The 23,531-nt window shown below is 44.6% G+C and overlaps 1 protein-coding gene across 1 annotated transcript; it reads left to right on the plus strand.

The window, feature by feature from the left end:
• The first annotated feature begins 235 nt into the window (after positions 1-235).
• LOC118086226 (uncharacterized) lies at positions 236-22,984 on the plus strand. The gene is made up of 10 exons (XM_035117613.2): positions 236-437; positions 3,054-3,170; positions 4,641-4,793; positions 5,879-6,016; positions 10,798-11,012; positions 15,697-15,781; positions 16,210-16,326; positions 18,640-18,789; positions 20,630-20,773; positions 22,502-22,984. The coding sequence occupies exons 1-10, from the start codon at positions 389-391 to the stop codon at positions 22,717-22,719; spliced, it is 1,386 nt and encodes a 461-aa protein (XP_034973504.2). The 5' UTR covers positions 236-388; the 3' UTR covers positions 22,720-22,984.
• Positions 22,985-23,531: the final 547 nt, after the last annotated feature.

The raw sequence follows: 23,531 nt of genomic DNA on the forward strand, positions 1-23,531 counted from the left end.
TTGGCTGCAGTAGTTGTTGTTGCATATTTCTCAGATTCACTTGGGTGTGACCCTCAGGTGTCTGGCAATGCTCAAAATGGGGATAGCATTGTACTAAAACAGAGAAACATTTTCAGAGAAGGTTTCTGAATCGATTCAGAGAATTGACAGGCAGGGCAGAGAACAGAAAGAGAAAGCAGGAGTGCACAGATACTATTCAGCTAACTCACCAGCGGTTAAAAAGTGGGAGGAGGAAGTAGGCACAGGCAGATGTTTTGCTAGATTCAGAACAGCATAGTGCCCTAATAAACTTTCTAGTTGTCAGAAGCCGCCTCATTTTGATACAGGAGACCGACTCAGCTACTCCTCTCGAAATTGCTGATCCCAGGCCTAGGAGACTTCTAGAATCATGGAGACCCCATTGTCTATCTGCTTCCTTTCAATCTTCATTGTTACAGGTGAGTAGACTGTGCTGAGAAACTTTTGTGGCTAATGGGTTTCCAAGCCTTCCAAGAATTAAACTAGGCTTCATAGAAGGCACACATTGAGAACACAAAGCGTCCCCCCAGGGCACCACCAGAACTGGGAACTGTAACTCCATGAGAAGTAAACTACAGTTCTGAGGATTTGGCATTGGGGATTCAGTACACAAAGTGTGCTTTTTAAATATCTGGTGGGTAGGCAGCCAGAGATATTTTGATTCTGAATGAGTTAGCTGATTAGTATCTGTGCCAGTGTATTGCAATGGGGATAGGTATTGGCACTGTGTGACATGAAGGGGTGACTTCAGGCTTGCCTGCACATTACATTCATTGAGTGTACAATCTCTCTTTCTCTCCACGAATAGTTGAGCTGTACGTTTGTATTCACATGTCATGTTTAAAAAGTGTGGGCTTTGTCTGCCTGTGTACACAATGGTTGAGCTGTACAAATATAGAAGAACCACACCATCACTTGTACAGTACCGGTACATAGAGATGGCATATATCTTATGGTTACCAGATACCCCAGTTTCCCGGGGACAGCCCCCGGATTTATAAATCTGTCCCTGGACAAAATCCGTCCCCGGAATGTCCCAGGATTTCACTTAATGTCTCTGGATTTATATTTTAAGTGTTGTAGATTTATTAGTAGGGAATGAATGTTGTGTTCATCATATGGGGACTTCTGGTGAGGCAAAATGGCAGGTGCCACGGCAGGAAGCAGCTCCTGAAGTCAGCCAGAGCCAACTGTGCTACTAAGCTGCTCTGGGCTGCTGAGGCTGCCACTGCCGCCGCCACTGCCAAGGGGGAACTGGGGACGCTGGGTGTGTCAACTGCCCGCCGCACTGGGAAATGGGGCGGGGGGGGGCCGGCGGAGGGATCCATCGCACCATGGCACCAGGGCACCAGGTATGCTGAAGACGGCCCTGCCCTTTGCTTCTCTTTGCTTGCATATGTATAAACACTTGCACTGTTTTCATATTTGTTGCGCCACCCCTCAGCTACTTGCTGGTTGAGGTTGTGTAACACCAGACAGGCTCCCCACAAGTATCTGGTTGGCCATTGTGGGTTAGCTTTAGGGTCCAAGAGTTTTTGTTTTTTTTGTGGGTTCATATGAAGGCTTGGATTCCACAGTGGAAGGAAAACAGGGAAATGTTGAGGGAATGGAATAAACTGCCATGTGAATACTATCTGAGTTTGCACACCAGAGTACTGAGAGTCATTGAGGAAAAGACCCCCTCAGTGTCTCAAATAGTTTGATAGTTAATGCCAAGTAGGTACAAGTGCAAGTTATGAGAATTTTCTGGCTACTCCCAACCCCATTTTCAGTAACTTATCAGTTCTTAGGCCTCTTCCTCTTGCAAGTATTTCATGATCTTCCACCACATGGCTGTGGGGTCAGCTGGGGGCAGGAACGACCCACAGGCATAATGCAGGAATGAATCCAGCCTGTCTGTCCCAGGGAGTTCCGACAGCCCGTCCCGGCGATTTATTACAACTCATGGCTTGGAGACACTGAGCACATATTCAGAGTCCAGCAGAGATAAAACACAGACGGAGCCAGGCTGAGGTTGTGTACTAAAACTATTTTATTAAGCATAAGGCAGAACAAAAGAAAACAGTTCTCCTCTCCCTGAGAGAAGTCCAAAGAAGAAAGAAAACGAATGGAAACAGAATACAGCAAACATCCGCTCCCGTGATTCCAACAATCTTTGCTGGAATGCATAACACAGACTTGTGATGTGCACAGTGAGAGGAATAGAAGCCTAACAATGGCTACGCCTTAGGGCAGGGGTCCCCAGACTATGGCCTGGGGGCCACATACGGCCCCTGAGGCTCTTTTATGCAGCCCCTGGGGACCCCTGCCGCCCGCTCTTACTGGCACGGTGCAGCGTGGCTGCCGGCTCCTGACCCGGAAAAGCGACGGAAATAGCTTGTGCGCACACACAAGTGTCATTTCCGGTGTACTTCTGGGTTGGAGGAGGTTTCTACATATGCACACAAGCTATTTCCGGCACTTTCCAGGTCGGGAGTGTGCCAGAAATAGCGTTTGCGCATGCGCATGGGCACGCACAGCCGTGTGCTCCTGCGCCCCTGCTCCCCCACCCTCCAGCCCACCACACAATCAGCACGGCGGGCATCCAGCCGAAAGCTGAGTAAGTTTGGGGACCCCTGCCTTAGGGTCAATGCACTTAGATTTTTTTTTGGGGGGGGGTACATTGCCTTCAAATGATTGTGTCCGAGGTGGCTGATAAACTGATGCTGAAAACAACAAAAGACTTAAGGTGACCCCCTTGAACGATTCTGGTTTGCATGTGAATGAGGTTCTCAGGATGGTTCTTCTGATTGGTATGTTTGCTCAATTCTAGACCATCAGAACTAATTTCATATAGCAGAAGGTAACTGGTTTAGAACATAACATAAAAAGAGCCTGCTGCTGGACCAGAGCAATAGTCCTCTTGATACTATGAGCCCTAGCATCATTTTGAAACTTGATGAAGGGTGGTGTGCAAACATTTAAAAGTGATAAACACAGATACACGACAAAGTAAACACAATCAGATTGAATTTTCTTATTTTACCTGGTTTTAGGGGCTTCTCTGGAGTGCGAGACTTGTCTAGGCGTTGGGGAAACCTGCAATGGACCTATGGTAACGTGCTCTCCTGGTTTAGACATGTGTGCTGTTTCTCTGTCGGAGGTCAGAATGGGTAAGTGAATGGCACCACCAGGGTCCTGTGGACAGGGAAGGATTCCAAATACTTTCCCAGCTTCCTCTTCCATAGCCAGGACCGGTTTCATCATTCGCAGTAGCAGCTCTGCAGAGTAGTAGACCAAGGCAACTGGGGCAATAGCTTTGGCTTGATTACCAGGAGTTTGTGTGCCCATCCTGCTCTGTTAGCACAGGGTTACCTTTAAGGCCTTTGCATCTTAGACTACAAAGGCTTCCCCAATCCTAAAGCAGGGAACTAAAAGCTGCTCCTTCAATTTGAGAGAGGTTAACAACGTTGGTGGCCTAGACAATATGAGGACTAGGACTTTCATACTGTTATTTATTAAGTTTATCTAACACCCTTCATCAGGAGACCACAGGGTGGTTTACAACACAGGACACACAAACGGGGAGCCACAAGTATAAGTAGAGAAACAAATCTAGTTTGTAGTTGATTTTGTAATTAGGCCACATTCACAACATATATTTAAAACACTCTGATAGCACTTTAAACAGTTATGGCTCCCCCGCCCAAAGAATTCTTTGCTAAGGGTATTGAGAGTTGTTAGGAGACACCCTCCCTATTCTCCTTCCTCTGAGCTACAATTCCCAGAGGTGCCTGTGAAGAGGGATTGGTTGTTAGACCACTCTGGCCATCGTAGCTCTGTGAGGGGAATAGGGTCCCATAACAACTCTCAGCACCCTGAACAAAGTGCAAGGGTATCATAGAGCATCAAATGTATGCCCTGGCCTTAGTGCTGGTCTCACCCATGAAACACCCATGAAACAGTAGTAAAATCAAGTCATATCATATTATATCAAGTTAGAGTGCTCTGAAGACATACAGTAGGCTGGATCCAATGGTAGTCGTTCAAAACAAAACCACCAGTTGCATCCAACTAAAATTCATGAACCTATGGTAGTGATATCCAACCTCCCCACTCACTTAGAAGAGCCTGGATGATAATAATAGAGGCTATAAATGTCAATTTTCTGGAGCCCCAGTTCCATGCCACCAATTTCTGGCATCCCATCTGTAGTTATCCTTATGCCTCCCTCTATCCTTTCCCAGATTAGAATGTAGTTTGACCATCCTTTCAAGGAGCCAGGGTGACTTTCCTCTTAACCTATTGCAGCACCCTAACGCCTCATAAAAAGGCTCCAGCTAAAAGGATAGCATACTGGTCATCTGGGAAGGACCTCTGTCCTGGACCCTCAGTATCTTCTGCCACCAGCTGGACTTTCCCAACCTGGTGGCCTCCATCAGCTGCAATCATCAGGGTTGATGAGAGTTGAAGATCAGAAATATCTGGAGGTCACCAAGTGGTGGAAGACTGCAATAGGTTTGATCGACCAAGGATCTGATTCTGCACAAAGTGAAATGACTGTTGCTCAAGATACTGAGAAGTAGGGTCAGCAGCACTGTGATTCCTTTTCATACATCCTGTTCTCCTTTTAATGCTTTCAGGAACGCATTCACAGTCCTCCATTGTGAAAGAATGTGTGCCATTCAAATCCTGCAATGATGGCACCACCACCATCAATTTTGGCAAGACAGGAGCAATACTGAGCCAAGTGTTTTGCTGCGTTGGAACCAAGTGCAAGACAATGACCCCCACCTGTATGTTGCTGCCGTGCTCCTCTTGCCTTTCCTCGCCCTATCTTACTACCTTTCTTTTCTTAAACAACAATCAAAACCTAATTCCTCTGTTCTTTCACTCTCACAATGCTCCTGTTTAATCCAATGAGCTCAATATTGGGGCATTTCATTTATTTATTTCTGTTCAATATAATGATGGCAGAAGAACCCCCATGCACAAGGAGCCCTCCCATTTCTGTAGGGTGAATTTTGGGATTGTTCTTCTGCGCCCTTGAGAATTGTATCCCTTACTCAAGAAGCAAGAGCCCCCTCAAGTCCAATTTTAATGGTTGTCAACTTTTGGGGGCCAGTGGGCATATCTGTAAATATTAGGAAGTGTCATGGATGACAGCCATAAATAAGATGATAAGATAATATAAGCTCTTAAGATAAAATAATCTTTATTGTCATTGCCCCTCTGTGGAAACAACGAAATTACTCAGCTGCTCCATGGTGAGTGGAATGCCATAAAATGGCTGCCATTACACAAAATGGTGGCCACTGCACAAAATGGCGGCCATATTGAAAAGAGCAGATAAAGGGACAGACCACAGAATAGTGCAAATGTGTGCCACCCACCATCCATGGGGGGGGGCAACAACACCTATCATTAGGTTTGTTCATAGAGAGAAACTCATCACACAGAAGTGAAGGCAAAGTGGTTGTCTGATCCTTGGATCCTATGACATGTCACCAAGTTTAAGGAGGCATGTTTAATGTAGGGGCTGAGCCAGTACAAACAGGAACCATGCAAAAAACACAAACTGTCTTCTTCGGGTTCCGGAGAAGACATTTAAAGACATTTTTTGTGGGCCCCAAATGAGATACTGGCAGGCACATTGGAACATGAGAGCCTCAGGTTGACAGCCTCTGCTCTATTTAAATTCAGCTTGCCAGTCATGAGCAAAGTGAGGAATGGTTTGGAAACAACCTTGTTCCCCCCTCAAACATTCTGACCCCCTAAAACAGAATTATAAAATGACTGGTCAAACAAGGGCTGGTATGTGTCATTGCCTTCCTTCCTGATTATCTTGGTTCTGTTTTTCTGTCATCCCAAATGTATACAGTGACACACACAAGAAGCAAACCAAACGGGAAGGTTTGCCCAGCCTGCTATGCTATCAACAGTGAATGTGGGCAGGAAGAGGCTCAATGTAATGGAGAAGAGAACTATTGCCTTGATGTTTCTGGAACTGCAGAAACAGGTAACTAAACACAAATGTATATACAGAAGCAAATCTACCCCAGAAACTCATACTGACCATTTTTGTTTTCCCATACCAAACAGTATTGTTGTTGTTGTTTAGTCGTTTAGTCGTGTCCGACTCTTCGTGACCCCATGGACCAGAGCACGCCAGGCACGCCTGTCTTCCACTGCCTCCCACAGTTTGGTCAAACTCATGTTCGTAGCTTCGAGAACACTGTCCAACCATCTCATCCTCTGTCGTCCCCTTCTCCTAGTGCCCTCAATATTTCCCAACATCAGGGTCTTTTCCAAGGATTCTTCTCTTCTCATGAGGTGGCCAAAGTATTGGAGCCTCAGCTTCACGATCAGTCCTTCCAGTGAGCACTCAGGGCTGATTTCCTTAAGAATGGATAGGTTTGATCTTCTTGCAGTCCATGGGACTCTCCAGAGTCTCCTCCAGCACCATAATTCAAAAGCATCAATTCTTTGGCGATCAGCCTTCTTTATGGTCCAGCTCTCACTTCCATACATCACTACTGGGAAAACCATAGCTTTAACTATACGGACCTTTGTAGACAAGGTGATGTCTCTGCTTTTGAAGATGCTGTCTAGGTTTGTCATTGCTTTTCTCCCAAGAAGCAGGCGTCTTTAATTTCGTGACTGCTGTCACCATCTGCAGTGATCAAGGAGCCCAAGAAAGAAAAATCTCTCACTGCCTCCATTTCTTCCCCTACTATTTGCCAGGAGGTGATGGGACCAGTGGCCATGATCTTGGTTTTTTTGATGTTGAGCTTCAGACCATATTTTGCGCTCTCCTCTTTCACCCTCATTAAAAGGTTCTTTAATTCATCCTCGCTTTCTGCCATCAAGGTTGTGTCATCTGCATATCTGAGGTTGTTGATATTTCTTCTGGCAATCTTAATTCCGGTTTGGGATTCATCTAGTCCAGCCTTTCGCATGATGAATTCTGCATATAAGTTAAATAAGCAGGGAGACAATATACAACCTTGTTGTACTCCTTTCCCAATTTTGAACCAATCAGTTGTTCCATATCCAGTTCTAACTGTAGCTTCTTGTCCCACATAGAGATTTCTCAGGAGACAGATGAGGTGATCAGGCACTCCCATTTCTTTAAGAACTTGCCATAGTTTGCTGTGGTTGACACAGTCAAAGGCTTTTGCATAGTCAATGAAGCAGAAGTAGACGTTTTTCTGGAACTCTCTAGCTTTCTCCATAATCCAGCGCATGTTTGCAATTTGGTCTCTGGTTCCTCTGCCCCTTCAAAATCCAGCTTGCACTTCTGGGAGTTCTCGGTCCACATACTGCCTAAGCCTGCCTTGTAGAATTTTAAGCATAACCTTGCTAGCGTGTGAAATGAGCGCAATTGTGCGGTAGTTGGAGCGTTCTTTGGCACTGCCCTTCTTTGGAATTGGGATGTAGACTGATCTTCTCCAATCCTCTGGCCATTGCTGAGTTTTCCAAACTTACTGGCATATTGGGTGTAGCACCTTAACAGCATCATCTTTTAAAATTTTAAATAGTTCAGCTGGAATATCATCACTTCCACTGGCCTTGTTATTAGCAGTGCTTTCTAAGGCCCATTGGACTTCACTCTCCAAGATGTCTGGCTCAAGGTCATCAACCACACTACCTGGGGTGTACGAGACCTCCATATCGTTCTGGTATAATTCCTCTGTGTATTCTTGCCACCTCTTCTTGATGTATTCTGCTTCTGTTAGGTTCTTACCACTTTTGTCCTTCATTATGGTAATCTTTGTACGAAATGTTCCTTTCATATTTCCAATTTTCTTGAACAGATCTCTGGTTTTCCCCATTCTATTGTTTTCCTCTATTTCTTTGCATTGCTCATTTAAGAAGACCCTCTTGTCTCTCCTTGCTGTTTTTTTTGGAAATCTGCATTCAGCTTCCTGTATCTTTCCCTATCTCCCTTGCATTTTGCTTGCCTCCTCTCCTCCGCTATTTGTAAGGCCTCGTTGGACAGCCATTTTGCTTTCTTGCATTTCCTTTTCCTTGGGATGGTTTTCGTTGATGCCTCCTGTATAATGTTACGAGCCTCCATCCATAGTTCTTCAGGCATTCTGTCCACCAAATCTAAATCCTTAAACCTGTTCCTCACTTCCACTGTGTATTCATAAGGGATTTGATTTAGATTGTATCTTATTGGCCCAGTGGTTTTTCCTACTTTCTTCAGTTTAAGCTGGAATTTTGCTATAAGAAGCTGATGATCTGAGTTACAGTCAGCTCCAGGTCTTGTTTTTGCTGACTGTATAGAGCTTCTCCATCTTTGGCTGCAGAGAATATAATCAATCTGATTTCGATGCTGCCCATTTGGTGATATCCATTTGTAGAGTCGTCTCTTGTGTTGTTGGAAGAGTGTTTGTGATGACCAGCTTGTTCTCTTGACAGAACTCTATTAGCCTTTGCCCTGCTTCATTTTGAACTCCAAGGCCAAACTTGCCAGTTGTTCCTTTTATCTCTTGATTCCCTACTTTAGCATTCCAATCCCCTGTAATGAGAAGAACATCCTTCTTTGGTGTCATTTCTAGAAGGTGTTGTAAGTCTTCATAGAATTGGTCAATTTCAGTTTCTTCAGCACCGGTAGTTGGTGCATAAACTTGGATTACTGTGATGTTAAAAGGTCTGCCTTGGATTCGTATCGAGATCATTCTGTCATTTTTGAGATTGCATCCCATTACAGCTTTCGCCACTCTTTTGTTGACTATGAGGGCCACTCCATTTCTTCTACGGGATACTTGCCCACAGTAGTAGATATGATAGTCATCTGAACTGAATTCGCCCATTCCCTTCCATTTTAGTTCACTGATGCCCAGGATGTCAATATTTATTCTTGCCATCTCATTTTTGACCACATCCAGCTGACCATTATCCATGGTTCTTACATTCCAGGTTCCTATGCAATATTTTTCTTTACAACATCGGACTTTCCTTTCGCTTCCAGGCATATCCGCAACTGAGCGACCTTTCGGCTTTGGCCCAGCCGCTTCATCAGCTCTGAATCTACTTGTACTTGTCCTCCGCTCTTCCTCAGTAGCATGTTGGACACCTTCTGACCTGAGCTGCTCATCTTCCAGCGTCATAGCTTTTATATGCCTGTTGTCTTTGTCCATGGAGTTTTCTTGGCAGGGATACTGGAGTGGCTTGCCAGTTCCTTCTCCAGGTGGATCACGTTTAGTCAAAACTCTCCACTATGACCTGTCCATCTTGGGTGGCCCTGCATGGCATAGCTCATAGCTTCTCTGAGTTATTCAAGCCCCTTCGCCACGACAAGGCATTGATCCATGAAGGGGCCCAAACAGTATAGCATCCAGTATCTCAGGCATCGCCAACATTTTTGGAATAGCTTTTTAAAAAAAGAAAGAAAGAAAAGAATGAAAACTCAGAGTCTGGAAAACCTATCCAGGGGCACTACTGGAAACCTTCACAGGTGCCATGGCACTCATGAGTGCCAGGCTGGCAAGCCCTGATGTATCTGGACTGGGATCGCATTCCATGCACTGGTGGCCTCGAGACTAGAGTACTGCAATGCACTCTGTGTTGGGCTGCCCTGGAGTGTGATTTATAAGCTCCAGAGGGAGCAGAATGCAGCAGGTAGGCTGCTGATGGGGGCAGACGGCTGGCAGCAAGTGATACCTCTGATGAAACATTTCCACTGCCTGCCCATATGCTACAGCTCAAAGGATCTCATATTTGGTCTAGGACACCTCAAAAGCCTCTTCTATCCCAGCTCGACCACTGAGATCCTCAGGAGGAGAGTTGCTAGTTGTGCCCCATGATTCAGAAACCTGACTGAGGCTGGATCTACGTTGGTCTTCTAAATGTCATTGACTAAAACATTCTATAATGCTTAATAGCAGTTTTCCATTGTCAGTGGCTTGCAGCCCTGCAGCGCCCTCTGGTGTCACATTTTAATGATTCATTTTTAATGTTATAAGTGTAGATCTGCCCTAGCTTCAGCTAAAAGTCGGGTATTTAGTATCACCGGTGGCGCTGTGGTCTAAACCACCAAGCCTCTTGGGCTTGCCGATCAGAAGGTTGGCGGTTCGAATCCCCACGATGGGGTGAGCTCCCATTGCTCGGTACCAGCTCCTGCCAACCTAGCATGCCAAAAAGTGCAAGTAGATAAATAGGTACCGCTCCAGCGGGAAGATAAACAGCGTTTCCGTGCGCTGCTCTGGTTTCAGTGTTCCGTTGCGCCAGAAGTGGCTTAGTCATGTTAGTCATATGACCCGGAAAAACTGTGGACAAATGCCAGCTCCCTCAGCCTGTAAAGCAAGATGAGCGCCGCAACCCCAGAGTAATCTGTGACTGGACTTAACTGTCAGGGGTCCTTTACCTTTACCTGTTTTTGTTTTTTTAGTCCAGTACAGATTCAGCAGGTTTTCTAACAACCAGAAGCCTTTTTTAAAAAATGTCAACAGTCATGCTTTTAAGATGAGCCAGCCATTTCCTAACTACTATGAACTGGATTTTGGTATGGGGAGATGCCAAGTGACATTTTGACAAGGTTGTCATCAAGCGGACATGGCGACAAGCTTTGCAAGCGTGAACCACACTGAGTCCACAAGAAAATGTCATGTGGAAGTTGGGTGTGATAGCTTTGGTCCTCTCTGCCATGCAGAAAATCAGGAGAGATTGAACTTCTCTCAGTTCAATTTGTGTCCGTCCCTGTTCCCCCCCATCATCATAGGAGAGGGGTAGGTGGCTAGCACAGTGCATCTCATATTGTTGACTGGCGATCTTCTGCAATCCTCTCTTTAGGAGCATTATCTGTCAAGACTATCATGAAGGGCTGTACGAACTCCGCAACCTGTGAGGGACTGAAAGAACATTCCGGCTCTATATCTGGGATGACTATTACTGCCTCAAGTGGTTGCAAGCCAGCTGCCGGCTCTGGAGGACACAGGATCGTTCCAGGATCATTTGGACTCTTCCTTGCAGTCCTTGCCGGGCTCCAGTTTGTGATGCACCTCTCATGATTTTTTCTGGCTTGAAAAATTGCTTGCTGCCGCTTGCTTGCTTGCATATGCAGACTATAAGCTTTCCAGAGCTCTCACTGACCTCAGCAAACACCAGGGATAGGGCACCAAATATGGGCCTTCTAGACCTCTCTATGTGGCCCTTCCCAACTTTGCTCCCTGACCTTCTTGAGTGTTTTTGTCTGTCAGGAGAGAACTTAGCTCAAACAGAGCCGCAACACGTGGCTAATAAGCAAGGTAAATGTATTAGTAGTAGTAGTTAGAATATAATCCAAAATGTACAAATAATAAGCAACATTCTATAATGTATGTATAAGTCCATAAACAAGAAATAGTCAACGTAACGAATTGCTGTCAGGGAACATCACGACGCAGGCAGAATGCCTTTCAATAGGTAATGTCTAACAGTATTGTACTGGTGGGTGCGCCAACGTGTAGAATTCAATAATGAACAGGAAACAAGCAGAACCGTGTTTCTGGATTAAGTCAACTGTTTTGAAGATGAATCTTTGTCAGCTAATAATATAATTAAATACATTACATGCAATGTATGGAAACAAAAATAACAGGGACCGACCTGAATATTAGATAATAAAAAATGAACAAATGTGGAATACACACCAAATAATTTCTAATAAATTATCCATTCAGGTAAATGTGATACTTGTAGACCAGTGCTCACTAACCAGTGTAGCCAACTGATGCTGGTAATACAGATGTATTGAAATTTTAAGGCTGTTCACAGGTGTATCGAATAACGTGCAGTTAATGGAAATTTAAAGGTACAGTGTATCAAATTTGGCATCACAATGCAAACTAAAACCATATGTCACAGACTTTGAATGAAATGGAATGAATTTAGGGCCAGATGGAGGATAGGGAAGGGTGAATTAGTATGTGCAGAGAAATTAACTGAATGTACTATGGTGAAATTCACATCCATTGCACTGCCCATTCTTGCCGCCACTGATATGTGGCCCTCAGAAGGCTACCCAGAATGGAATATGACCCTTGGCCTGAGAAAGCTTTCCCACCAATTCTTTGGCTGACCACTTCTGGCCTCCCACAATCACAGGTAATGAAAAGGGAGGTTCTTGTTTTCAAGCTGTAACTGAGCAGTTCCTAAATATCAGGTACAACCGTACCTTGGTTCTTGAAGGGAATGTGTTCTGGGAGTCCGTTCGACTCCCAGAAATGTTCAAAAACCAATGTGTGGCTTCTGCTTGGCTGCAGGAGCGTCCTGCAGCCCATCAGAAGCCGGGACGGATGTTCGGCTTCTGAAAATCGTTCAAAAGCCGAAACACTCACTTCTGGGTTTCACTCATTCAGGAGCTGATTTGTTCGGGAGCCAAGGCATTTGAGATCCAAGGTACGACTGTACTGAACTGTACTGAACTATGCGCGTAGCCAGGATTTTTGTTGGGGGGGTCAGGACGTTTGTTATGGAGGCAGAATCGACATGGTCATTTCGTTCAGTATTTCTATTATTTTACTTGATCGGGGGAGGGGCAGCTGCTCCCCTGCCCCTTGCCCCCCCTGAATTTTGCAATGCAGTTCTTCACCCAAATTTATGTGCACAGCAATGATATATTAGTGGGAAAAGTGCCTTGTATTAGGGAAAATTGCTTCTTTTAAAAAAGGTGTATATTAGGAGAAACCGCATACAAAAATGTGTATATTGGTCAAAACTGCATACAAAAATAGCTATATTAAGAAAAGCTTGTATAAGTATGCAAATAAATTTGCATGTGTTTTGTTGTTGCTGCTGCTGCTGTAAATGCAAACTGCTATGGCAATGTGGAGAACAGAATTAAAGATTGAGAAAATGAGAAACAGATTGGTCCGCCGTCTGCTTTTGTGGAAACATCCCTCATGATTTAGAACTTTGGAGCTTGGAGTCTTTGGACAGGAATATCAAGAAGGAAAAAATGCAACATTTTTGGTTTGTGTCATGGTGTCCCATTGTGCCAGAAGCAGTTTAGTCATGCTGACCACATGACCCGAAAAGCTGTCTGTGGACAAACACCAGCTCCCTTGGCCTGAAAGTGAGATGAGCGTTACAACCCCATAGTTGCCTTTGCCTGCCCTGGACTAAACCGTCCAGGGGTCCTTTACCCTTTTTTTAACCAGTGGCTAAGTATACACCATATAGTTAAAGTGCACACACACAAACACACACACAAATCCTGGGAACTATAGCTTAGCCACCCCAGAGCTACAACCCCCAGCACCCTTAAACAAATTAAGGTTCCTAGGATTCTTTGTGAGATTCCTGCATTGCAGAGGTTTGGACTAGATCATTCTTGGGCCCCTTCCAACTCTGCGATTTAGAACTTTGTGATTCTATGATAATTGTGCAATTTAAGCAGTGCAGTTTAAATGTGGAAATGTTTCCCTAGCCCTGCATTTTTGGCCTACACTGCTACTCGTCAGTTAATATTTCTTTTCCCTGTATACAAAACTGGGCCAAAGTGCAAAGGACATGGAAGAATCTATTCAATGAGGGCCAGGGCAGATGGAACTGCATTTCTGGTTTTCTGATTACTTGGGTATCCCCTGCCCACCCACCCACCCCCAAAAAACCACAGTTCTTCTGCAAGATAACATTCAGTGCGTTCACATGTGAAGAATATTGCATCAGTTTTCCTGATTTCCTGTGTCGTTCAATAATGCTCTTCTCAGTGCTGTAGCACATTATGGAACTGTGGCATTTCATCTGGAATTTCATTCCCACCAATGGGCATGCTACGGTGCAACAACAAACATCATTGGACGACATTGCTCCTTTCACTCTTTCCACACATGCATGTTTCTATTTCCCCATGAAAACATCAAAAAGGAACGCTGTGCTGGTATAGCACCTCCAATTTTTTAAAAAACATTTGTTGTTTAGTCGTTTAGTCATGTCCGACTCTTCATGACCCCATGGACCAGAGCACGCCAGGCACTCCTGTCTTCCACTGCCTCCTACAGTTTGGTCAAACTCATGTTCGTAGCTTCGAGAACACTGTCCAACCATCTCATCCTCTGTCGTCCCCTTCTCCTTGTGCCCTCCATCTTTCCCAACACCAGGGTCTTTTCCAGGGAGTCTTCTCTTCTCATGAGGTGGCCAAAGTATTGGAGCCTCAGCTTCAGGATCTGTCCTTCCAGTGAGCACTCAGGGCTGATCTCCTTCAGAATGGATAGGTTTGATCTTCTTGCAGTCCATGGGACTCTCAAGAGTCTCCTCCAGCACCATAATTCAAAAGCATCCATTCTTTGGCGATCAACCTTCTTTATGGTCCAGCTCTCACTTCCATACATCACTACTGAGAAAACCATAGCTTTATCTATACGGACCTTTGTAGGAAAGGTGATGTCTCTGCTTTTTAAGATGCTGTCTAGGTTTGTCATTGCTTTTCTCCCGAGAAGCAGGCGTCTTTTAATTTCGTGACTGCTGTCACCATCTGCAGTGATCAAAGAGCCCAAGAAAGTAAAATCTCTCACTGCCTCCATTTCTTCCCCTTCTATTTGCCAGGAGGTGATGGGACCAGTGGCCATGATCTTGGTGTTTTTGATGTTGAGCTTCAGACCATAGTTTGCGCTCTCCTCTTTCACCCTCATTAAAAGGTTCTTTAATTCCTCCTCACTTTCTGCCATTCTGAATTAAGCGAATTGATTCCCCCCCCCTTGGAATCAACATAGAAAACTACATTCCACTGGTTTTCTGGGCTTTTACGGCACATGGAAGATCAAATATAATGTGGAAATCAACCGTTGCGGAGCAGAGTGACAAATTGTAGTTAAAATCGTATCGGTGATCACTTCTCTCCCTTTTTAATAATAACCATTTTAATGAGCATTGGCTGGTGTGACGTGGCCCACCATCACTGCAACATGGTTCAAAAGCAAGGACTTTTGGGAACTCTTGGGAGCTATTCACATCCAGCAGCAAGGTGTTGAGTCTCAGATGTTCCCATGAAGGGCAGGGAATGGTTCTTTAAAAGCCTGGACTGAAGTATAGCAAAAATTCACAAAACTGGGTTTGTCCAAAAGCTGGCTGCAGTAGTAGTTGTCATAGGAGCCAACTCCTAGGGGCTGGGAGGTCTTCGCCTCCCAATAAAATATTTGAGGGGCCCACACATCCCAAGTTAATGAAGTGGGGTGTGTGCGTGTGCATGCGCGTGCGCCATGTCATGTGATCAATTATTTGGGGTGGGGCTTACCTGCCCCCCCAATTTTATTCAAATTGGCACCCTTGGTTGTTGTTGCATATGTCTCACATTCACTTGGATGTGACCTCGGGTGTCTGGCAATGCTCAAAATGTGGATTGCATTGCACGAAAATAGAGAAACATTGGTATAGATTTCTCAGTTGACTTTCAACTTTGGCAGCAGGACAGAGAATAGGATTCTTTTTTAAAAGGGTCCTTGCCCTTTAAACTGTTTGCTCAACTTTGTAGAACACCCTTGGCTGAATCACACAGAGCCAGTGGCTTTGCTAGATTCAGAAGAGCACTCTGTGCTTATAATAGTCTGTAGCCCACAAAAGCTTCTGCCCTAATAAACTTTTTTTAAAGGTGTCATCTGCCTGGCGTTCTCTGGTCCATGGGGGCACGAAGAGTCGGACACGACTAAACAACTGAACAACAATAACAAGCCTCATTTTTGTTACAGGAGACCCCTGTGGCTACTCTTCTAGAAATTTTCAGTCCCAGGCCAGGAGACCGCTGGAATCATGGAGACCCCACTGCCTATCTTCCTCCTTTCAGTTTTCATCACTACAGGTGAGTAGATAATGCTAAGAAACCATTGAGGCTAACGGGTTTCCAAGCCTTCCAAGAATGAATTAATTGCTACATCTCTTAAGAAAGGTCCATAGAAATAGAAATAGGCTGTGTATACGTCATACATTTAGAGGGTGCTGGGAAATGCAGTTCTGTGATGGGGAAACTACAGTTCTGAGAATTATTTGGGAGGAAGCACACACTTGAAATGTGCTGACATATCTGCTGTTTTTGCAGTCTGAGATATTGGAGATCTGAATGATTAGTATCTGTGCCAGTGTATAGCCATAGGGATAGCTTGCACATTATATTCATTGAGTGCACAATCTCTTTCTTCACACACAAATAGTTGACCTGTACAGTGTATACCAATCCACATGCCATATTTAACACATCCAGGTGATACTTTTTCTTTACCCTGCTTTTAGGGGCCTCTCTGGAGTGTGAGATTTGTGAGGGCCTTGGGCACTCTTGCAGTGGGCCTACGAACAAATGCCCCCCTGGTTTCGACAGATGTGCCATTATGCTGTCAGAGACTACAGTGGGTAAGTGCATGGCAAAAGCTCAAGGACCGCCTCTTTCCATACAAACCTACCCAGTCCCTGAGATCATCTTTTGAGGTCCTCCTTCGTGTGCCTCCTCCTTGAGAGGTCAGGAGGGTGTCAACACAAGAACGGGCCTTTTCTGTAGTGGCTCCCCAACTGTGGAATGCTCTCCCCAGGGAAGTTCGCTGGCGCCTTCATCACACACCTTTAGGATCCAGGCAAAAGCGTTCCTTTTTAACCAGGCCTTTGGTTGATCCGTGTTGTTGTTTAGTCATTTAGACATGTTGGACTCTTTGTGACCCCATGGACCAACACGGCTTCTACTTGAGTGTAGAAACCTTCTGCAGCCAATTGGAAGCCTTGGTGTTCGAACATTTCAGAAGTCAAACGGACTTCCGGAACGGATTATGTTCGAGAACCAAGGTACCACTATATTGTGGGTTTCTTTTAATCTTTTCTGTGAACTGCCCTGAGACCTCTGGTTATAGGGCAGTATAATAATAATAATAATAATAATAATAATAATAATAATAATAGCTAGAAAGGAGACTCTGCCTAAACATTAGGAACAACTTTCTCATGGTAACAGCTGTTTGACAGTGGAATGGGCTATCCCAGAAGGTGCTGGTCTCTCATCCACTGGAAGTTTTAAAACAGAGGTTGGATGGCCATCTCTCAGGGGCACTTTGGCTGAGATTCGTGCAATGCAAGGGGTTGGACTAGATGGCCCTTGGGGATCCCTTCCAACTCTACAGTTATATGATTCTATGGCACTAACTGTCCCCCAAAGGGGAATGAACCCAGAATCTTTTCCCAGTTTCCTCTTGCATAGGTTGGACTGGCTTCATTCTTCACACTAACTCCACAGAGTAGGAGTCTAAGCAAATTGGGGCAATTGTTTTGGTTTAATTATGAGTGGGGTTATGTGTCCATGATGCTTCCATTAGCACAGGATTTCCTTATAGCTCCCTACACCTCAGAATACAAAGGCACCTGCTAAGTGTGAAACATGGAAAGAATGCCATTTCCCCAACTTGAGAGACATTAGCAGTAATTGTAGCCTAGACAGCACGGGGACAGAGACATTCACTGTGGTATAAGTAGAGGGACAAATCTAGTTTTGTAGTTAGTTTTGGTTTCTGACTTTAAAAAAAGAGCTATGAAACGATATTGTATCAAGTAAGGTTGCTCCAAAAGTTTAAAGTGGAATTTCTCCAGTGATGTTCATTTGAAGTGGACCCATTAGATTGTGTGTCCTGCTAAAATTAATGGACCTAAATTAGTCATTTCCATTCATTTCAATAAGTCTACTCTCAGTAGGAGTAACGCTGGATTAAAATCCACTGAAGTTAGTGGGCAACAGATCTCCTCCACAGTACTTCTCAGCTGTAGCTGAAGAGGCTGGATGAAAATAATAGAATGGGTAGATTTAAATTATCTGGAGCCTCAGTTCCATGCCACTAACATCTGCCATCCTAGTTGGAGTTATGGCAGTGTCTCCCTCCCATCTTATTACAAATGTAAGTTGACCTTCCCTGCAAGGAGCAATAATGGCTTTCCTCTTAGATTAAATTGGTGGATTATGCCGAAATGGCAAAAATGATCGGAAGAATCAGAAATCGGGAAGACTAAAATTTTAATGAGGAATGGGGGGCGGAATGATAATTTATCTAAAAAAACATTGGAAACAGTTAAAACCATTAGTGAGATTGGAATAACACTTGTAGTTTAATGGTGAATTTTGGACACAATGGAGATGCAAACGATTTGGATTATTATAAAAGATGCAGGATGAAATGATTAACAATAGGACCCACAAAGGGAAGGAGGCAAGTCCAGGAGATTCTTTGGAATCTTGTTTTGTTTTTTGTTTGTATGTTGGATATGTGATTGAAAAACTTTAATTTGAAAAACCATTTTTTTAAAAAAGTAATGGCTTTCCTCTTAATGACCTGGTGGGACACCACAATGCCCAATAAGGAATGCTCCATGATATCACATGGGACTTCATACCGAGATCCTTGATATCTTCTTCTATCAACTGGGACAGAGAGCCTTTCCCAAGCTGGTGCCCTTCAGATTTCCTGAAGTCCCAGGCAGCATGGCCAATGACCAGGGAGGATGGCAGCAGCAGTTCAGAAACATCTGGAACACCCCAGGTTGCAGAAGGCCACAATAGCGAGAACTGGGCTCGACGGACCAATGATCCGATTCACGCAAAGTGACATGACACTTACCAAAGATGCTGAGAAGTAGGGTCAATACCATCGTTGTCCTTTTTCAGACATCCTGTTTCCCTTTTGATGCTTACAGGAATAAAGTTGAAGGCCATTGTGAAGAGTTGTGTGCCATCCAGTGCCTGCAACCATGGCGTCAACGTCATCAATATGGGCCAGACAGGAAGAGTAGAGACCCAAGTTTTCTGCTGTGTAGGGGATGAGTGCAGGACGATGACACCTACCTGTATGTTGCTGCTGTTCTCCTCTTTCCTTTCCTCTCTTTATCTTACTACCTTTAATTAAGGTAAAGGGACCCCTGACCATTAGGTCCAGTCGTGACCGACTCTGGAGTTGCAACGTTCATCTCGTGTTATTGGCCAAGGGAGCCGGCGTACAGCTTCCAGGTCATGTGGCCAGCATGACATAGCCGCTTCTGGTGAACCAGAGCAGCACACGGAAACGCCTTTTACCTTCCCGCCTGAGTGGTACCTATTTATCTACTTGCACTTTGACATGCTTTCGAACTGCTAGGTTGGCAAGAGCAGGGACCAAGCAACGGGAGCTCACCCTGTCGCAGGGATTCGAACTGCCGACCCTCTGATCGGCAAGCCCTAGGCTCAGTGGTTTAACCCACAGTGCCACCTGCATCCCCTTTAATTAGTTTTCTTTAAAAACAGCAAACAAATGAATCCTAAATCTGTCACTTTCCTCTGCTCCTTGACTCTCACTACACTCCAGTTTAATTAGTGAGATGCTTCATTTATTTATTTGCAATCAATTGAAAAACAGCAGGGGAATCCCTAATGCACAAGGAGCCCTTCCAATTCTATACAATAATTTTTTTAAAAAAAACTTTCTTCTTTGCCCTCTGGGAATTGTATCTCTTATTAGAGAAGAACGAGCTCCCTCAATATCTATTATACGAATTGTCAATCTTTTGGGGGGGGGGCAGTGAGCATACTTGGAACTTGGAAAAAAGGTCATGGGTGACAGCCATAAATGACTGCCATGGAGATGTGGAATGGCACAAAATGGCTTCCTTGGAGGAGGCATGGTATGACACAAAATGGCATCCACAAAGGGAGCAGAGAAAGTAACAGACCACAAAATGGGAGAGACATGCCCCCACTGCCCCATTGACAGGGAAAAGGATGGAAGGGAGGGAGGCTGTCTGATCCTTGGATCCAATGAAATGTGGATATGTTTAAGGAAGCATGTTCAATGTAGGGGAGGCTGAGCCAGTGCAAAAAGGAACCAAGCAGAAAATCCAAACAGTCTTTCCTGCCTGTGGGTTTCTGAGGAGATATTTACAGAGTCCTTTTTGGGCACCAAAGAAGATGCTGGCAGACACTTTAGCCCTCGTGGGTACCAGGCTGACCACCCCTGCTGTATTTGAATTGATAAACGACACAATTTGGAATTTAAAGCAAAAAACAACTGGTACACCTATTATTAAATTCCTCACCTCTTGCCAAAATTTGTACGCTTATTTTACAAGACCGCAACGTGTGCCAGTGTTGTTGTTTAGTCGTTTAGTCATCTCCGACTCTTCGTGACTCCATGGACCATAGCACACCAGACACTCCTGTCTTGCACTGCCTCCCGAAGTTTGGTCAAACTCATGTTCGTAGCTTCGAGAACACTGTCCAACCATCTTGTCCTCTTTCGTCCCCTTCTCCTAGTGCCCTCAATCTTTCCCAACATCAGGGTCTTTTCCAAGGATTCTTCTCTTCTCATGAGGTGGCCAAAGTACTGGCGCCTCAGCTTCACGATCTGTCCTTCCAGTGAGCACTCAGGGCTGATTTCCTTAAGAATGGATAGGTTTGATCTTCTTGCAGTCCATGGGACTCTCAAGAGTCTCCTCCAGCACCATAATTCAGTTATAATTCAGTTAAATTAATGTGCCAGTAGGCCCCATTAATTTAATACTTGAAGAACGTTTTGGAGATGGCCTCTTTCCGCCTCAGATATTCTGAATTGAACTCATAATTGGTGAACGCCTCCGCCCCACATGAGGGACTTAGAAACTGGCTGCTCAAACAGGGGCTCAAACTGTGTTTTTCTTTCATCCCAAATGTATGCAGTGATGCCTGCAAAGCCAAAGCCAAATGGCAAAGTTTGCCCGGCCTGCTATGCTCTGCACAGTCTTGAGTGTGAGGAGGAGGAAGAGGTCAAATGTTCTGGGGATGAAAACTATTGCCTTGACTTGTCTGGGACTACAACTGCAGGTAGCTGAACGCATAAGCATATGCAGAAGCAAATCTACACTCTCACACAGCAACTCAGATTGACCTTTATTATTTCACTACTTCAGTCAGTACAACTACATTCTGAAAGATAACCCATACCTCAGAGGTCACCAGCCCTTTTGGACTGGTGGATACATGGAGTAGGCATGGCATAAGACAAAATTAGAGCGACAACTACCCCCAACAATCTTATATTTACCATGGGAAGTCAGCTACGTCCTGCTGGTCCTTGTTATGGTGATATCACACACACACTGCTGTCTCATAAAAACAGCAAGCATTCCTCAGTACCAGGGACTACATGCAGGTCTCACTTACTGAACACAGTACATACCCTGGAAATTGTTTGTTTGTTTGATGAGTGTTCTCATAATGATCCCACGATTTCCATTCATTCCCATGGGAACAGTTCTAATTGGGGATTTGTCCGATATCTCCCCATGCCTCTCTCTCCATGGTTCCTGCCCCCCCCCCCCCGAAATGGCTGCAGCCAACCAGCAAGAGAGAGACATTTGTCTGATCTCTCTTGCTCTCTCATTTGTCCAATCTTCCTCGCTCCCTGCATGTCTGCTGTCCAAAATGGCTGCTTCTGACCAACAAAGCACAAACAAGCAAGGAGTGGGCAAGCTCTTGATGTTTGGATATCTGAATCTGCAGAGTGTATAGCAAGATTGGTATTAAAAATTATTTACATTCCAATAAGTGAATTTTCACATAGTGAGTGAGCAGATAGCAGGACCTGAGTGTATACACAAGATAGACACCCCATTCTCTTTTCACAGAAATTATTTAGAGGAGCACCTGCACTTTTGCTCCATAACTTTCTTTCTATGAGGTCTAGATACTTTTTGTTTTAATGAAAGCTGGTTTCAGAGCTGTTACCACATAAAATAAAGTACATTCTCAAGAGACTACACCATAAGATGTTGCAATGAAAACAACCTGTTACCAAAAAATGTAAAACAATTTTGTTTTATTATGAATACCAAACAAACCCATATTTCATCAGGACGTGCCATCATGTCATATAAGTAACAAATGGCCGTGAAATGGTGGCAAAATCCATAGATTTAGCTGCACCCAAAGATACTCTTCATTTATGAGTCAATTTATAAACATTACTTTTAAAAACCATTAAAACTAAAACTAAAACTGAAGGGCTCCTTCCAGCCCTGTGATATGGCCAAACAAGCAGCTACCAATAGAAAAATTATAAGAGGTTTACATATTCAGTCTGTATTTGATGCATCAAAAATTGTTAAACAACACAATTTGATGTCTAAAGCTAAAACTACCGGTACATCTATTCTTTCAGAAATTCCCTGCCTCACCTCTTTTCCAAATTTGTACACTTGTTTTACAAGACCACAACAAGTGCCAGAAGGGTCCATTGATCTAATCCTTGAATTAATGTGTAGGGGGAGAGTTTTTGGATGACACTTTGATGACATCATGCAGACATGGCAACAGATTTGCATGCATGATCAGTGCACAGCCCACAATAAAGCGCTGTGGAAACTGAGTGTGATAGCCCCATCCCTCTCTGCCCCACACAAGATCAGGAAAAGATGGATCTCCTAGATCCCTACCTCCTCCCATCTTCTCTCAGTCGATACCATAGAAGATGGGCAGGTGGTTATCACAGTTCACCATACATTTCCCTGGTATTGATTGTTGACTGTTGATCTTCTGCAATCCTCTCTTTAGAAGCCTTAGTTGTTACGACCATCATGAAGGGCTGTACGAACTCCGCAACCTGTCAGGAACTGAACGAGCATTCCGGCTCTTTCTCTGGGATCAGTGTTGTCGCCTTCAGCAATTGCAAGCCAGCTAACAGCTCCAGAGGCCACAGGGTCCTTCCAGGATCATTGGGACTATTTTTCGCAACCCTTGCCGGGCTCTTGTCTGTGATGCAACTTCCATGATTTTGCCCCCTGGGACAGAGGCTGTGCTGTCGTGAACCTTGCTTGGGGCTCTTGGAACCTATGCAGGCTATAGGCTTTTCAGAGAAGACAGAACCTTCAGCCTACACTAGGGGTGGGGAGCCACACCTGCAAGGACCAAATGTCTCCTCTCTCTATATCAGCCCCGGGACTCCCCCCAGGTCACATCCTTCGCCAACTGTGCTTTGCAACCTTCTCTTCTCTTCTCTTCTCTTTTTATTAAAGATTTTCTTGGGTTACAGAAGTACATACATCGTCTCTAGTTTCAGATCATAAAGTCTTTTTTTTTTTACAGATCATTTATATTTGATGTGAGACTTTGATGTTGCATGCGGTATAAGGTTGGGGAACAAGATAGGTGGGGAGAGAGAAGGGGGGGAGAGAAGGGAGGGGTAGTCAGTTTTTATTCTTTTACACAATGTAAGTGCGAGGTTTTTGTGTCCGTGTCATATTGGGTAGGTTCTTTTTCTATCCATTTAATAATTTTCATTGGCAGTGAGAGAGAGGTTGGGAGGGGGCAGGGCCTGGTTGGATGACCTTCAGTTGATTGCAGTGGGTTTTGTTTGTGAGAGGGTGGGGGTTGTTGGGTCAAGTTAGCCACATCAGTTTGCATGCTGTCGGTGGGTTTATGTTGTCGTCTTGTTGGGCTGTGAGTAGCAAAGGGGAGCTGCACCGGGGTGAAGGCATCCTTTTTTGTATTTGTCCCCGTGTCTGTTTCAGTCCACACCCAGTGCACACCAAGATACCCAAAACATTACTTAGTTCTCTTCTGGGCTCTGAGCCCAACATCCCGG

The sequence above is a fragment of the Zootoca vivipara genome, chromosome 6 (genome assembly GCF_963506605.1).
Source record: "Zootoca vivipara chromosome 6, rZooViv1.1, whole genome shotgun sequence".
Lineage (NCBI taxonomy): Eukaryota > Metazoa > Chordata > Lepidosauria > Squamata > Lacertidae > Zootoca > Zootoca vivipara.

What these genes read in the sequence shown, in the direction of transcription:
- LOC118086226 (XM_035117613.2), top strand. Translation starts at nt 389, where the DNA reads ATGGAGACCCCATTGTCTATCTGCTTCCTTTCAATCTTCATTGTTACA. An exon ending in TCTGTCGGAGGTCAGAATGG is followed by an intron (nt 3,171 to 4,640) that starts GTAAGTGAATGG and finishes TAATGCTTTCAG; the next exon opens with GAACGCATTCACAGTCCTCC. An exon ending in GCTGTCAGAGACTACAGTGG is followed by an intron (nt 16,327 to 18,639) that starts GTAAGTGCATGG and finishes TGATGCTTACAG; the next exon opens with GAATAAAGTTGAAGGCCATT.